We start from the raw sequence: 18,270 nt of genomic DNA on the forward strand, positions 1-18,270 counted from the left end.
AGCCACCACCGTCCCCTCTCTCACCGGAGCCACCACCGTCCCTTGAAACCTGTTCGTGTGAAGGCGAGAAAGACAAGGAGATCACATGAAGCTTCTCTCCCTTTCTCGATCTGGAATCTCCACTCGAAGCTTTGATTCTCTCCACAACACTGTTAGGCTGCGATCTTTCTTCTTATTCTGAGCTAGGGTTTTGAGGTTTGAACCGAATCTGAAACAGTGTGAAGTGAAGTTGTGGGATTATCTGTTCAAGCTATGTTGATCAGCGATTCGGGGATTATCTGTGAGAAATTTTACATGTTTTTTTGGTCCATTGCTTTTACTTGCTTATGGCTGTGTAGAAGCTTAATGCGTTATGATTGAGATTTATTTCATCTCTAACCTTCATTTCTGTAATATCCCGATTTTCGGGTGCCACGGTAGTAACATGTTAAATTAAATATGCGATATTTTCCAAAAGGGATCTATAAATGTGAGTATTTTTTTTTCCTTTTCGAAGCATTTCTAAAACATGTAATGCATACTCCCAACCGTAAATAATTTACATCTGGTCTTGACTAAGGCACAACATAAAAGAGAGGACAAATAAAATAGGATCCAACAACGGACTCACTATGCAATGACTCCATAGATCCGATATACATCCTATGATTTCCACACTGGGTAACCATAGGAAAGCAATGCACCGGAACCTACCCAAAATCTCAAATACAAATCATAAAATGATCCTGCAAGCTTAAACCAATAACGGTAAGCTTTTCTACCCAAAGACTCTAGCCTTACACCCGACTTTATTCTTCGAGTCTTCTATAGTTCTTCCACATGGAGTAGCATCTGCTCACATCGCAAGCCTTCGTCGTCTGGCAGCAGGTCGACCGCCCAAACACAAACTTACAAACAAAGCCAAGGTGCTAGGGTCAACTCACATGATATAATAGATAATACAAGACACATGTGATGAATAAGGGGGTATATATATATATATGTTGTAGGAGCTTCAAAACCCCTCGAGTGATAATTTTTCGTGAGAGATGAGAGAGAGCCGAGAGAGAGGCTCTGGAGGCTGGCCTCAGTCACGGTGGCTCCGGCCATGGCGACGATCGGTGGTCAGTTCGGATTATGGAAGACTTCAGGATCGCGGCATTGAGGAGCGTCGACATTGGAGCGGAAGAGACGGGAGGGTACAGAACACAGGTGGCGGCCATAACCGCATAGATCACGAGCAGTGGCGAACAACAACCAATTTCCGGCCAGGAGGAGGAGCTCTGCGCCCACAACAACAACAAAACGCTCAGGATAGGTTCTCCACCCTTTTCCAGAATTCGGGCGGTGGCCATTATCAATGGAAACGCCATGAAAGTGGGCTGCGACGAGCATCAACCAGTTTCCAGCCAAGGGCAGTAGCTGTGCGTTCACTGCAGCAAAAAAATGTTCATGATTCTTCCACCCAACATCAGGATCGACAGAAGTTTAAAGACAAGGAAGAGTCTTTCTCTGTTTTTGTGGATGGCTTGGGTGATCGAATTACCTTGGCAAAACTAAGTGCCATTTTTGGGAGAGCAGGAAGATTGAGGAATGTGTTCATTCAATTTAAGAAGAAATTTCAACGACGCTTCCGCTTTGGTTTTGTGCGCTTTCAGAGTGATGCTGAGGCATGGTCGGCGATTCGAATGTTTAATGGATTGCGCCTTGAAGGTAATTACCTTGTGGTACAGAGAGCTAGGATCCAAAAATCTCCTCGGTCGATGAAGGTGCCGCCTCCTGAACGCCATCAATTTGAAATAAAAGGGAAAGTTTGGCGACCAAAGCCATTGCCCAAGCAAAACAACTCTGTACAACATAGAACCAAGGAGGATGAAACATCTGAAAAACGGGCAGCGTGTCAATTGCGTTCACAGCCGCTGATTTGGATGAGTCTTGGTTCCAACGCTGTGCACAAGCACGTACAATCACGCCTAAATCAGTCGATGTTATACAAGATGATCTGGCAAAGATAGGACTGTACAATTTCCGTTTGATTCCACTTGGTGCTAATGAAGTCCTGCTTGAGTTCGAGAACAACGAAGAGATGCTGGAAACAATTTCGGAGTGCGGCAATTTTTGGGCGCAGGAATTGTCGGATGTTAAACCTTGCACAGTTCTAACTTTTGGCACTGCACACTTGGTTTGGGTTCGACTGTGGCAAGTACCAATGGGTTTATGGACTGAAATTTTTTTCCGAGCCATGGGTAATAGATTGGGTAGCTATGTGGAGTCAGATGCAGATACCAAGTTACGACTTCGAGCTGACTATGCACGCATTTTAGTTCGAATGCACCATCCCCTATTACACTGTTTTACTATGGCTGTGGATGTGAATGGCGTTTCCAGTATAATTTTGGTCGAAAAGGATGATGTTTCCTATGATTACGGTTCAGTTCAGGGCATGCCGTCAACGCCGTGGAAAATCTACAATTCAGAGGAGGAAAACCTTACTGAGGATGACGAGGATAATGAGGATAACAATGATGCTAAGGAGATAGAGGCAACCGGGTTTGTTCGCGTTGCTATAAGTTCCAACGATAAGGATTCCGAATCCGCCGTTGATGTTGAAACTGATGAAGAAGATGAGGTATAGAGAAACGAGAGAATGGAGGGCCTCAAAATTTTGCCTAGTTCGTTCTCCAAACAGGAAGAGAAAGAGCCTGCGATTGATGATGATGGCGGACGGAAGTCAACACCGGTAGTGGAGATGGTTGCAAGGGTGGCGCCGGCGCAGGGATTGTCGGAGGAGGATTTTTTGAATTCAAATCCCATCGTGAGTAAAGAGGCCATCAATACAGAGGAGAATCAGAAGGAACAGATGCAGGTCTTGCTTGATTCAGGTTATACGTTACAAGAAATTATTGATTGGAGGAATAAAACACGTGCAGAAGGAATCAAGTTAAAAGGAAATCATATCCAGGTTTTTCAAAATTCTGTTCCTAATAAAAATAAAAGATTTTCTGTTACAGGTTACTCTTTTCACTCACAGGATTTGTTTCTGAATTATTGTTTGCCTTACCAATCTGATAAGTGGGCCCCGTTTCAAGTTCAAGTTCAAGCTCAAGGGCTAAAACCATGTTTGCCTCACGGATTAAAGCAGAATCAATTATTTTCACCCACTTTAGCGTCTCAGGAAAAGAAAGAAATTGACGTATTCGTACATACAACTCCAAACCAAATTGTCAGGCAGCAATTTCCAATTCTGAGTGAGAACGTTCCAAATCATACAGCTTCAACAAACGTTCCTCCCCTTACGTGCGTGGATTCCGGCGAACCAGAGTCGGCAATAGCTGTGATTTCCCCGAATACAAATTCATCACAGAGAAGTTCTCAGCGGGGGCGTCCAAGGGGAAGCAAAAATAAACCCCATCTCTTGCCTGAGGACTTTTTAGAGCCTGTAGCAGGTGAAGATGGTGTGTCGACTCGCGCGCAAAGAGCTTGGCTGCTAGGGAAAGAATTGGGACTCAAACCAAGAGGGTCAGAAGCTTTGATGCTGAGAGGATTAGAAGCTCAGATTCGTGAAAACCATCCCCATCTCAATTGGTATGTCAGGGCCTTGGATTACTTGGAATGTTCGGGGCTTAGGAGAATCAACGAAAAGGGAGGCTGTGAAAAAAGCAGTTTTGCACTTGAAACCAGAACTTCTATTGCTTCAGGAAACAAAATTAAATGATCAGCGTCAGCATATTGTGGAGACTTGGACGCAAGCCTTGCGTATGAGTCATGCTGAGGTCCATTCTGTTGGGTCAGCGGGTGGTCTTATGTGCTTGTGGCGGGAGAGTTCCATCCGTGTTTTGTCAGTAGTGTCAGATGTATGGTTTATTTTCTTGACAGTGATGATATCAAATATTGAGCAGCCTGTTTTAGTTGGGAATGTTTATGGTCCTCATTCTCTAGCGGAGCGCAGACTATGTTTTGAGGCTCTGAAAACACATATTCTGAATCATGATGGATTGGTGTTTCTTGGTGGTGATTTTAATGCAGTTCTGTTGGGGTCAGAACGTTCTTCAGGTGGAGTGTTGGATGCCGGTGATGAAGCGTTCCAGCAGTTTGTCCAGGTTACCAATTTAGTTGATCTGCCTCTAGCTAATGGAGAGTACACTTGGTATTCAAGTCGAAACGATGGTTTGTGGAGTCGTTTGGATCGCTGGCTGGTATCTGATGAGGTTCTCTTATCTTTCTCTAATATTTCTCAAAATGTTTTTGACTGGAATGTTTCTGATCATAGGGTAGTGGGCTTGTTGTTTGGCTTGCTTGATGCCGGTCCTAAACCTTTTTATTATTTCAATCATTGGGCGGATGAAGCCGGTTTTAATGAGTTAGTTGAGGCTTGGTGGCACTCTGCAGTTTATCAAGGGTGGTCAGGGTATGTTTTACAGCAAAAACTAAAAGGGTTGAGGGGAAAATACGAGAGTGGCGCAAGGGGAGAGGGGCTTGGGGAGTTGAGAAAATTGTTTCATTAGAACACAGATTGCAGGGGGTGATGGAGGCGCTAGAAAACCAGGGGGAACGGAGGCATTGACGAAGGAAATGAGGGACATCCTTGAGGCTTTATGGAGGGCGTATAGGGAGGAGGAGAGAATTTGGCGTCAGAAGTCAAGGGTGCGCTGGTTGAAGGAGGGGGATAGGAACAAAAAATATTTTCATCGTGTTTGCAAGGTACGCACAGTGAAGAAAAATATCACTCAGCTTAAATATGAAGGTAGGCTCCTAACGACGCCATCAGAGATTAAGCAGGCTATGCGGGATCACTTTCAGAATTTTTTCCGTACATCAAAAGTGCCTAGACATTGGCTTCAGAACTTGAACCCCAGAAAAGTGACCACAGCGGAAAATCAATTATTGGAAGCAGCTTTTTCTATTGATGAAATTTGGGAAGTAGTGAAAAACTTTGATGGGAATCGAGCTCCAGGACCGGATGGTTTCAGTATGGATTTTTTTAAAAAATTTTGGAATTTAGTGAAGGATGATTTGCTTAATATTTTCAATGATTTTTATCATTCTGGTCGCATCGTAAAGGGATTGAATTCTACCTTTATTGCATTAATACCCAAAGGTGGTCAGCAAGAAGAGATTTCTGATTACAGGCCCATCAGCTTAATTGGAAGCGTGTATAAATTGTTGGCTAAGGTGCTGTCTGTTCGCCTGAGTCTGGTTCTTCCTGGTTTGCTGAGTCAGAATCAGTTTGCTTTCACCGCAGGCCGTCAGATTGCAGATTGTTCTTTGATTGCTAGTGAAATTGTTCATTCCATGAGCTCAAGGCCAGAAGGAGGTCTGCTATTCAAAATTGATTTTGCGAAGGCCTATGATAGTGTTGAATGGGGTTTCTTGCTGGAGCTTCTTCATGAGATGGGTTTTGGGGGACGATGGATTCGATGGATGCAAAGTTGTGTTTCAACAGCTTCTTTGGCGGTCTTGGTTAATGGATCTCCTTCTGAATTTTTTACAATCCAAAAAGGTTTGCGCCAGGGAGATCCTTTATCCCCTCTCCTTTTTAATATTGTGGCGAATGGGATGTCATGTATGCTGAATCAGTTGCTAGAAGGTGATATCCCTTGTGGGGTGGAAGTGGCGTCGAGGCTACGAATTAATCATTTACAATTTGCAGATGACTCTTTATTTTTTACAGATTGTGACCAGCATGAAGGTGCGAAAAACACTAGAAAGGGGGGGGGGGGTTGAATAGAGTTTTTGAATAAAGGGTAAACTTTTAAACGTTTTCAAAACTCAAAGATAAGAACTAGGTGCTGAAGGGTAAGAAGTAAAGCACGCAAGTATTTTATCCTGGTTCACTTGAGATTAAAGCTCAAGCTAGTCCAGTCCACCTGTGAAGGTGATTTCTTCCTTCTTCTGATGAAGGCAATTCACTAAAATCAATGAGTGTTACAACTGCACTTTGCTACCTGCTAAGTGACTAACAATACACTGATTTTCCCACTAGTATCCTCTTAAGAAGCTAATCTACCGATCCTCTTAAGACTAGCTAAACACTGAATCAACCTTGATTCAGTCCTCTCAAGATCCGACCAACCTTGGTCTCTTAAGGAACTTTACAATGTGATGTAAAAGGTTTTCGGGTTTACAATAAGTGCTTCTAAAAAGCTAATAGTAAACTCAAATGTTTAAGAAAAGTGAAGAAATAATGCTAAGAGATTGGTTCGTATATGTTGAATGATTTCAGCAAAGTTTCTTGGCCACTTTCTTCTTTCTTCAGCCTTTATATACTCCAAGACTTGTGATGTAGCCGTTGCTAGGGTTTTGTCCGTTGGAGTGGCAATCTTGTAAAATCAGACTGCTAGGCTGCACGAGGTAGGTGACGGACAGACTGAGACTTGTACGATGTTGTACTATGATAGCGACCTGTCCTTTCACTAGTTGACTTGAGATCTAAAGGCTTCAGATGAACGTTGGTGAAGCTTCTGATCCTTGTCAGATTAAAGCTTGGATTCTTCTGACCTTGCAACTTCTGCTTCTGAACAAGTTCCTCAGACCTTCTGAACGTTAGAGCTAGAATAGCTTGGGTCTTCAGAACCAGCTTCTTGCAGGTCTTCAGAACTTGAGTCTTCTACTTCTGGACTGTTCCACTGGAACATCTGGTCTTCAGAACTTCTGACTCTGGTTCTTCAGAACCTCTTAAGAGCTTGCATCTTCAGAACTTCTGAAGGATTTGCCACTGTTCTGAATGAACATGGTACGCTTTAGAGCTCTCTTTTTAGTATCCCTTGGTTATTCTTCTTCTGAATAATAGGCTTGGATCAGATTCAGAACCTGTTTGTCACAACTAAAAAAGACAAACGTTAGGGTACCACAATTGTTCATCATCACAAACCTTAATTGTAATCATCAAAATATAGAGATGCAACCACTGATCAAAACTTGATCTTACACAGCAACAGTATCAAAAATTGGCCTTGGCGGTAGAAGTCTTCTTGTTTTGTTCAGGCCTTAAAGTTAACTTTAGCAAGTCAGCGGTCTATGGGGTAAATGCGCTTTCATCTACGGTACAAGAGGCAGCAAGTTGGTGGAATTTCAAGGTAGGCTCCCTACCTTTTATGTATCTTGGGGCTCCTCTTGGAGGTAATCCAAGGAGGTTGTCGTTTTGGAATCCGGTTCTGGAGAGGTTAACAGAAAAGTTGGGTTTATGGAGTTCCCGCTTCTTATCCTTGAGTGGGCGTCTGATGCTTCTGAAATCAGTTTTGAATGCTATTCCACTTTATTATATGGCTATATATAGAGCTCCGAAAGGGATCATATTGAGAATGGAAAGGATCATGATGCGCTTTTTTTTTGGGGGGGGGGGGGGCTGCAGGTGAAAACAAAATTATGTGGGTTGCTTGGGAGGATTTGTGCATAGGGACACGGTATGGTGGTTTAGGAGTCGGTTTTCTCGAATGGAAAAATAAAGCCATGCTTTTGAAATGGGTTTGGCGCTTTGGTAGGGAGAAAGATGCTTTATGGCGCATGGTGATATGTAAAAAATATGGGCTGCCCATGGAATTGATTTCATTAAATTTGGACACTCTGGAGCTTAAAAAATTGTCAATTCCGCTAATGGATGTTTGCACTGTATGGCGAGATAGTGGGCTGGTTGGGAGCGTGTTCAGGGACGGTTTAGCTTGTCAGGTTGGTAGAGGGGCAAGTGTATTATTTTGGCTTGATCATTGGACAGGTTCTGGTCCTCTCAGGCTTGTTTTCCCTCGGGTATTTGCATTGGCAACGCATAAACGGGAAACTATTATGGAATGTGGTACACCTGTAGGCCATCAATGGGCCTGGAACATAACTTTTCAGCGTGATTTCTTGGGATGGGAGCGCCAACACTATGATGCATTTATGTGCCACCTTCAGAGTTTGGTTCCTAAGCAGGGGGAGAATGCAACTGTTGACTGTATGGTATGGAAGCACGACAACATGGGATTATTTAGTGTTAAATCTTTATGTGCTGTTGTTGAGGCGCGGTGGTTCACAGAGGATGGGTGGTCCGTTCCAAAATTTCTAAGGCCTATTTTACCTTCAAAAATTGCTTTGTTTTTATGGCAGGTTCAGAAGAACAGGATTGCCACAAAGGAGAATTTGGTGAATCGTGGGGTGGCTTTGGAGGATGGAATGACTTGTGTCTTATGTTTATTAGTCACAGAGTCGGTAGTGCATCTTTTTTTGCATTGCCCAAGGGTTTGGCAATTGTGGGCAGCAGTGTTGCATAGGAAGGGCGTGTGGTGGTCATTGCCGGGTTCAATTCATGCATGTTTGGCAGAATGGTCATCAATACGAAGAAGCACTTCAAAAGTGTTATGGGAATTGAGTCCGTACGCAATTTGTTGGGTGATATGGATGGCCCGTAATAATGTGCTTTTTAATGAGAAACCTTTTGATTCAGAAGATGCTTGGGAGGCTCATATGTTTTTGCTATTTTCCTGGATAAAGGCGTGGTGGAAGGAGTGCCCATATGGGGCGGATCAATTTGCTAGAGGCTTTACAAAAATTGATGTTGAGGGTAGCGTTTGATTTCGACCTGTAGTGCCCTGGAAACCACCACAAGGTATGCTTTTAAAATTTAATGTGGATGGCTCTTTTCAGTCTGGCTGTGCTGGTATTGGTGGTGTGTTGAGGAATAGTGTTGGGACGGTGGTAGGAAAATTTTGCAGGAGAGTTGACGTTCAGCGAGCTGATGAGGCTGATGTTTTAGCCATTTTGTATGCTCTGTTGTTTTGCCACCAATTTCAGGTATTTTCAGTGGATATTGAGAGTGATTCTACTCTTGCTGTTGGTTGGGTGAAAGGAGAGAAAATGCGGCCTTGGAAGCTCACAAATGAGTTGAATTTGATTGATTACTTGATGCCGGTTGTGTCTTGTAATGGGGTCAACCATATCTTGAGAGAAGGGAACACAGAGGCAAATGAATTGGCAAAGCTAGGATGCTTGAGCGTGGAACCGGTGTGGCTTTTTCAGGGGTCAACAGGTGTTTAGTAACGCCGGCGCTGGTATTTTGGTCTTGCTTTTTTTGTTTGCAGGCTATAGGAGGATTGGCGGATGCATTAAAATTGGTATTTTTGAAGTTGTTGTTGTTGTTGGTGTTAATATCGCTGCTGCTGTTTTCGCTGTGGTTGCTGGCTGCTGTTGCTGTTCTGTTGTTGTTGTTGAAATTTGATGTTGCTGTTGCTGTTACTGTTGCTGTTGCTGTTGTTGTTGCTGTTGTTGTTGCTGTTGCTGTTGCTGTTGCTTTTGCTGTTGCTGTTGCTGGTGCTGGTGTTGTTCCTGTTGCTGCTGCTGCTGCTGATTTCGAAAATTACAGTTTTTGGACCATGCATGTGAGGTTCTGTAGTTGTTGTCACTGCTGTTAAGTGATAATAAACAGTCTGGAACTCCTGGAATTTTTTCATGATTGGAGGGGCTGATTCTAATTGTATCTTGATGCAAAATGGCTGTCCCAAGATTGTGGTACTCTTTTTCCTTGCTAGGTTTTTATCCCAATGGGTTTTTCCTAGTAAGGTTTTAATGAGGCTCTTTCTTGGGACTACGCTTTTGCCATTTTGCGGGTTGGTGGTGGGTTTTTGTTTCTCAGCTTCATGTAATTGTACTTTGCCTGGTTTGCTTCTCTAGCTCAGGCTTTCTTATTAATAATATATCTTCCATTTTCAAAAAAAAATATATATATATATATGTTGTATATATACATATAAGTTATGTATTGCCTACCCTAAGGTATATACATAACATTTTATCACATCTCTAATAATAACTCAATCATCAACATCTCAGCAAATATAATTAAAGGGCATGATATGTCATGCAACGTCAATCATAATAAGATGCATGGTGTGCCAATGCAGAATATGCTGACTCAAATCCGAATAACGTCACTCTGCTTGGCGACGGGAAAAACCAACGGTATTGCCACTTAAAGGCTGGGCACCTCGAGACGGTCGTAACACTGGCCTCGTGTTTAACCATTTCTGCTCAGGTGTCGCTTATCACCTTTGGCTATAGTCAAGATGGTGCAAACTCTACATGGTTTGACCATTTCTGCTTGCTATGCCGAACATCAACAGGGACGATACAACTCTACACGACACTTCCTGTTGTGCCAGGTATAGTCAGGACCGATTCAACTCTGCATGACTGATCGTTACTTCCTGCTATACCGAAGTACTCTGCTTGGCACTTCATCGCGTGTATGCATGAGTGCAATATGATTAGCAAAACAACGATTCGCCCTCACAGGTACGTGTTTAACTACAAATCCCAATAAAGGCCCAAGTGTTTGATGTCGACCCTGACGACATAAACCCCAATGGGAGAGTACTAGAGTACTCGGTGACCTCCTCTCGTCACCGTGGATCACCCCCGTGGCGTCCAATGGAAGAGTACTAGAGTACTCGGTGACCTCCTCTCGTCACCGTGGATCACCCCCGTGGCGTCCAATGGAAGAGTACTAGAGTACTCGGTGACCTCCTCTCGTCACCGTGGATCACCCCCGTGGCGTCCACCAAATTATTCAAGAAGCGCAAGGAAGCACTTATTTCCCTTATTAGTCATGTTGACTCATCCACTTGACGGTCAAGCAAACGACTCAACGAGCGAGAAGGGTATTACCCACGCTCAGTTTCTTGCTCAAAGCATGGCTTGTCGACTTATTCCCGTATTTCACAATTATTTACAATTCCTAAGTTTCCATAAGGTCATCGTTAATTAATTAAAGCGTTTCAAGTTGAGTTAATTCAATTATGATGTTTATTGTCAAAATCCAAGTTTCATGAATTATCAAGTTCCATGTTCTAACTAATCAGAGTTTCCTGAATCCCCCAACTATAATCCCTGGGAAAAGTCTAAGCATTCAAAAGAAGGGCTAGGTCTCAGACCTCTGGTCAGGACCTGCCTAGGGTTATGATTTCAACCCGAAGGATCAAAATGAATCATTTCAAATGTCCTACACTCCGCAATCGCGTCAAGCGCACAATTCAATAACAATATCAAGATCTCAAGCTATAAGAAGCAATATAACAATAATTCCGTGCGGAAATCATAAGACAGAAACTAGTAAACGACCGAAGCCTCTCAGAAAACGGAGACACACGTCTCATATAAGTTCACTCGGCCGAAACCTCCATAAAGCATTTTCCCATAAAGCGATAAACAATATTCAATGCAATGTTCAATATCAAGCATTATTCAAGTCGAATGTATCGACGCCTATAAATCAATAGCTAGTAAGTAAGTTGCCCTAACCTTAGCCAACTCCCTTACTAAGCTGCAACTCCAATCCAATCACATCTTTGCTTTCCCGTGTAGACTCGCTTTATTCCATTGTGTAGCTTCGATGCAAGGTGCTTCCGTTCTTCGTACCTTTCATAAGCATACTTAACGGAATCACTAATCGTGCTACTTACTACTTAAGTCTAGAGCTACAACCTCAAGCAAATGACTCGAAGAAAACACAAGTTAAACTGAATCTTCGCAACGGTTATAAACCATTAAGATCAATCACCGAAATTAAGACAAGTCATCATAATGGCAACAAAACAATAACAATGCTTCAAAATCTTTTGACTTAGTAAACTAGCTTTAAAACCAAATACTCATATACTTGTTAAAATAGAAAGAGCAAATAAAGAATACTTACTTATCGAGTCACTTACAGCAAATTTATGTCTCAACTCGCTCTCACAATCTATTCCTCAGGCCAACGTTGTATCATTATCAATTCTTATCAAATTCACTAACTCTTATAAAGAAATCCATAAACCATAGTTAACCTCCAAGACAAACAACTCTTCTTATCTAATGATCATGTACTTATTCAAGGCTCATAAGCTCCTTCTAAACGATCGAATCATTTCTCTTAAACTTAAACTCGTGATATCTCGTTAGACACAAAACCTTAGTCTCTTTGAAACTCCACTTTGGTTCTACAAGAATCTCAAACTTGTAGACAAGTCCTCAATCTCTAAGGAACGGCTTCTAGTCCTCAATTAATCGCTTAATTACTTCTAAGTCCTTGAACTTCCAAAGTTTCAAATCTAGACCTTCTAAAATCAAGTATTTATAGTAAAGCTCATAAACTTCTTGGAATTCAAGATTCAATCCTAAGTCACGTCTTCAACGTCAATACTTCCATCATCACTTAATCAATCTAATACCTTTCAAAGTCTGATTTCTCACTCGGAAATCCAAACTTAATTGTCCTATCTCTATCCATGCATGTTATTCCTAAACATCCATTTACAAAGAGGTAATATTCGAACACTTATCATCTAACACTCCAAAAACTAGTTCAACTTCCAAAACTTTTCGCAATCGTTTTTTAACGAATAAATGAGCGTAAAACTCAAACGTAATCTATTTCCATAAACAGATAAACAACATACGAAAGTAAAGTCCAAAAGATGTTTTCCTACTCCAAAGCATCGCACTATCTTTTTAAAATAAAAGGTTTTCTCATCTTTTTCCTAAAACAACTCTTTTCACTTAAAATAACTAATTTTGTCAAACGATTATAAACTGTAGAGCGACTTTGGATAATTTTTTAAATACGTCAAATAAACTCCGAAAAATCTAATATTTTTATCATGGCTTCATTTACAGGTTTTGTAAATCCTCATAAAATTTCAACTCCAAATTCAAAGTACAAAATTCAGGAAAAATCAAATACTACAGCAATTCGTGAGAAACAGGACAGCTCAACCCGTGCTCACTAAAATGCGTATAACCTGAGCTAGAGAAATCGGAATGACATGAAACCAGCGGCAAAAGTTTTCTAATAGAAAAAGCTACAATTCGTTCATTAAACCTAACTATTTAACAGATCAGCAGCTACTATAATCGCGTAACAGCAACAACAATACAATAGAGATATACAGATGGGTTTACCATCTCCTTCTTGAGGGTAGAGCATGGCTCACAAGCTTTAACTCCTCAAACACCTTAAGATAAAAATCATAGCAAGCAAAAACATTATTTTTCCTTCATAAAACGAACTTGGAGTCCAAAACTGAGTTCAGAAAGGTCGAGAACAACCTTCTGGAAATTCTCCGGCGAAGGTCTCACCGGAGAAGAAGGTGGTGAACGGAGGCGCTGTCGCCGGAGGAGAAAGGGACAGAGGGTCTTGTACTCCTCTTCACGTAGAACACGATGGTGGTGGTCTCGTTGCAAACGGAGGTCAGAGAAGGAAGTTATGGCCGATTACAGGTCGAGTGACTCGCCGGAAATCGCCTCCGGCGACGGCTCACGGCGGAGATGGTCGGAATCCAAAATTTCTTTAGGGGTTTTGCAGCGCACTGCGAGGGGAGTTCCATGGTGTGGTTGGTTTTTCAAAAAACTCAGTCGTTCGCCGGAGATCAGAGAAGAAAGGTGGCGGCTAGGGTTCCCTTTTGTTTTCTCTGCTCCTTGCGTTCATGGCGCGTGAGGGAGGGGGAGGGACTCACGATGATGGTGGGGAGGTGGTGCTGTCCATGGTGGTGACCGTGGGGTGGCTCTCATGGAGAGGAAGGTGCCACAGTTTCTGGTTCATGAGGAAGAGAGGTGATGGATCTCTGGTGTGAAGGGAGAAGAGAAGTATGGTGATGCTGATTGTTGTTGTTGTACTCAGAGGAATAAAGGAGAAAATGGTAGTGAGGGAGAAAAGAGGGAAGTCGAGTGAGAGGGAGAGAATGAGAGAGTGAGAGCGTGAGAGGGTGGAATGAGTGAGAGAGAGTATTGAATTCTGATTGGTGGGGTGGGACCCACGTGAGAGAGAAAGATAGAGTCGAAATTTGAAATTTGAATGAGTGGTTGGGAATAAAGATGGTAGGGGTGTACAAGACTGACCCTACCCGCCAACCAGTCCCGGCCCAAGCCTTTAGGGGCGGGTTAAACCCGACCCGATTATTTAAAGAGACCGGGTTCGGGTTGATCGTTGAGTTACCGACTTCAGGTAGGGTCGGGTTCGGGTTGACACTCGGGTCACCCGACCCGTCCCACTATTTTATAAAATTTAATTTGTTATAATGATTAAAATGTTATATATGATGCTCAAATTTATCTTACTAAGTGGATGAGATTGACATGTTTAACATCTACCTTATAAATTAAATAAACGTTGGTCAAAGTATAGACATTTTCATGCTCTAACAAGAGAAAATCATGTGTGTGCGTTATGCACATGTGAGACAAGTGAAGAATGATCAAACAAAATGAGTGACGCGTGTATATAGATCAAACAAAATGTAAACTTCTCAAGTGCAATAGATTATGAAAGCATTGAATCCTTTCAAGTTCTTTTTTCTAAAAAATAGTTCCAACTTATAACTCTTTTAGTATGTTATTATTTTTAAATTTTACAATTAGAATAAAATAGTCTTTAGACTTATGTCCCTCGGGCCAACCCGGTCCCGTCCTACATAGACCCGTCCTTAATTGGACCCGCAAAATGTCGGGTTGCTTCGGGTCTAGGGACAGGTTAGGGTCTATGAATTGGCCCGGTCAATATTTAGGGCCGGTTTAGGATTAACCAAAACCCGTCCCAACCCGTCCCTTGTACACCCCTAAGAGATGGTGACGTGGAAAGATAAGAATGAATTAATTTGGTGGTTGAGGTGAGAAGGAAATAAAAGATATTACTTTATGATAGGCTATCACAAGTAAATAACAAAGGTGACCTGCTCTAACAGGTCATCTCTTCATAAAAGAAAGAGATAATTAAAGAAGGCTTAATAGCACTTTTGGTCCCCACGTTTCAAAAATGTGCAATATTAATCCCCCACGTTTGAAAATAGCATAATGGTACCTCAACGTTTATCTCCGTTAGCAGTTTTGGTCCCACCGTTAACATTTTAACGTTTTCCGTCAAAAATCTAATTAAAAATTAAACAAAAATTGGAAAATATTATGAAATTAATTAAAATCTTCCCCTTCATCATCTTTATCTTCTTCTTCACCTCCAACCTCCCCAGGCACCACCCAAACCATAAATCATGAATAAATTGATTTTTCCCAACACATAAATCATGAATAAAAGCATGAATTTTTTTCAACTCAAAACTTTTTCATTTCATCTCTGAGTTCACTTATCCAACGAACAAAATCAAAATCAAAATCATATTTCTTTATGTCAAAATTGAATAGAATAGACTTTATCAAGCCAAGGGAGCAGTGGATACATGAATAAACAACATTTAAAGATCACTAAGGAATTGAACCAATCCCAAGTTGCTATTGCAGTAACGAGAAGATAAAAATGGAAGCTTTTTGATGTTGTGGGTGATGGTCCTACGAATCAGAGAAGAGACCATTTGCTCACTGAACCAATCCCAAGTTCCCAACCATTTTTCTTCTTCAGCCATCCCCCAATCCCTTCAAACCCCCATCTTAAAAACCTCCACCACCGCCGAATCCCGTTTTCTCAACCCACAACCGTCGAATCCCTCGATCTCGTCCCTCAGCCTCTCCCACAACTCAAATCTGGTCCCAGATCCGGGCATAAGTGCGGAAGAGATGAAGTGGTGGTGGCATCAAGAGTTCAGACGAGCCATGGAAGAATGAATCCAAGTGTTTGATCTGATTTTTCTCAGGCAAGGTGATATATTTCTGGAATAAAATGGAGAAGATGAAGATTTTTAGGAGAGGAATATATATTTTTTTTCTGGGTTTTCTGGGCAAGGTGATGAAGATGATGAAGGAGATGAGGAGGGGATATTTTTCTGGGTTTTTAATTGTTGTTAATATTTTAATTAGTTAATTTTTGTTTAATTACATATTTGCCCTTTGAACCGTTAGTTTTTGGACGGAAAACTGGTGGGGGACCAAAACTGCTAACAGAGATAAACGTTGAGGTACCATTATGCTATTTTCAAACGTGGGGGATTAATATTGCACATTTTTGAAACGTGGGGGACCAAAAGTGCTATTAAGCCATTAAAGAATAGAAATTATTAAAATTAAAAATAAAATAATGCACACAAAAATAATTATAAGTAAATCCTTACTTTTAAATAACTTTATAAAATCAAAATATAGATATTAATTACTACTTAATTATTTTTTTTTGAATCGCGATTAGATTCGAGTTAAGAAAATAATATAAAAATAAAAATATAAACACGCGATTAAATGATTGTAAGGAAAATATTCCTTAAGGTATTTCCCGCCGTCGTGGCGCGAATAATATTCAGTAAAAATAATTAATAAATAAAATGTGTTGTCGTAAAATAAGAAAATTAAATAAATAAACATTCTATTTAATTTCGAGTCTTAAAATTTCAATCTTCTATTGATTTTCCCCTGATTTTGATCTAAATTAGATCCATCTTTGTAAAAAGTATCAATTGTTTCTGTTCTAATCTTTCCATAAAATTAGAAAGAATGAATCAATCTAATCAGCTTTTGATTTAATTGATTCTTGTGTTTATGCTTTTGGCTTTAGGTGACTTTTTTTCAATATACAACTATTTAGATTTTATTTAATTGAATTAATGGTACTGTATAATTAGGGGTGGAAATAGGCCGAGCCGAGCCAAGCTTTGTGTGGCCTAGGCCTGGCCTGCATTATCTTTTCGTGGCCCAAGCCTGGCCTGTGGCCTATCAATAGGCCAAATTTTGTGGCTTGGCCTGGCCTTTTCTAAGGCCTGACCTGGCCTACAAGCCTGCTTAAAAGCCTATTTAATAGACAATTTTATCAAAAGAATAGGCTGGCGGGCTAATAAGTCTTTTATATATCATTGCACTTTCTTTTCAAATAAAAAAACCTGTATCATTGCATTTCAAAAACTAAATTTGTATCATTGAATATGTCTGGAACGTTTCTAATCTAGGTTAGGGTAGGGACTTTGGGTTTTCTTTTATACTAAACTATACATCAGTTTTAAAAAATCAAATAATATATTATTATATTATATTTATTTATATTATTAATAAAAATAATATATAAATAGGCCGGCCTGTTAGGCTAAATAGGCTTTTTTAATAGTTTGGGCCTGCCCTTTTTAGTTAAACAAGCTTTTAAAAAAGCCTAAGCCTGACCTTTTTAATAAACGAGCCGAGCTGAGCCGAGCCTCTAACGAGCCAAGCCATAGGCCCCTGACGAGCCGCCTGGCCTATTTCCACCCCTATGTATAATACTGTATGAATTGATAATCTAAATGTGTTGAATTTTTCAATTCTTACACCACTAGTTGTTTTCGGGTCTTGGCAAGCTAAGGGGGTCTTGCCTTTTTTATATGAAAACTACTCTCGTTGCAGAATGCTCTTAAAGACCAATTTTTAACTAATTGGCATTTAAGTTTTGTTTGAATGGTGCCTAACTTGTGGATTCTTTGTTTAACTGTGTTTTGTTAATTGTGCTGGCACAGTTTGTGAAAAACAATAGGAAACTTTTGTAATTTGTGGTTTTATAACATGTTGTTTTCTTATTCAGGGACGCTTGAATATCGAGAAGAATTCACCTTGCAGGTTTGATGCCTTGTTTGCTGCTTCATGTGCTATTCTTTTGACAGGTTTTTATGTCTTCTTTGCTTCCCTCTTTATGTTATTATGTGATTTGATGCTATATTATTATTTGTAGTTTTCGATTTTATATTAGTACTGTATTGGAGAGCTGTCAAATTTGTGTTCTGGTACTATAGAGCTATATCAATGTGAATTGTTGGATACTTTGAGGCCTGAAGCCTACTTAATTTGTGTCATAGTATTTTATTACTGGATGATTTAAAGCTTTTCAGTTATATGTTTTTATAGTGGATTTGTATTCTACAGTAGTGATGACTGGAATTTTCGTTGTTGTGGCGGTTGGTACTAATCTGCGTAAAGGGTATGTGAAACCTAACCCTATTTTGATGCTCATGTTCTTTCTCCATTCTTTGCTTATCAGATTTGTATAACTTCCACCCTATTTGGGGTTCTGATATTTCAGTGGTTAGCAATATTTTGATCATGTTTTTTGGTTTAACAACATACAAAAGTAAAATTTGGCTTTCATCTGAGTATGATTTGCAATTTGATCAAGCAAGTTTGTTTAGTCCATTAGTTCAGTTGATTGCTCATTTTTCATTTAATCTTGAAGGATGGCGTGTTCATTTTTACATCCTGTAAGTAGAAAAGTAATATAAACAAGAAAAGTATTGGGTATGTATGCCTATGATGTTGAATACTTGAAAGTGAGTTCATTTCCACCACTTTTCTGCTTGTATATATTATTAGCATGTGGCATAAAATGCCATTCAATAGGCTTAGCTTAGGGACTCTGCATCTTAAATTCGATGACCTTTGTATTTCAAACAA

The 18,270-nt window shown here is 40.6% G+C and overlaps 1 protein-coding gene across 1 annotated transcript; it reads left to right on the top strand.

Annotated features, from left to right (window-relative positions):
- Window positions 1-4,551: 4,551 nt before the first annotated feature.
- LOC130742662 (uncharacterized) lies at window positions 4,552-18,081 on the top strand. Its single transcript, XM_057594768.1, has 9 exons — window positions 4,552-5,668; window positions 6,964-7,098; window positions 7,376-8,520; window positions 8,599-8,980; window positions 9,033-9,124; window positions 17,408-17,486; window positions 17,555-17,606; window positions 17,728-17,777; window positions 17,861-18,081. The coding sequence occupies exons 1-9, from the start codon at window positions 4,552-4,554 to the stop codon at window positions 18,079-18,081; spliced, it is 3,273 nt and encodes a 1,090-aa protein (XP_057450751.1).
- Window positions 18,082-18,270: the final 189 nt, after the last annotated feature.

The sequence above is a fragment of the Lotus japonicus genome, chromosome 1 (assembly GCF_012489685.1).
Source record: "Lotus japonicus ecotype B-129 chromosome 1, LjGifu_v1.2".
Classification (NCBI taxonomy): domain Eukaryota; kingdom Viridiplantae; phylum Streptophyta; class Magnoliopsida; order Fabales; family Fabaceae; genus Lotus; species Lotus japonicus.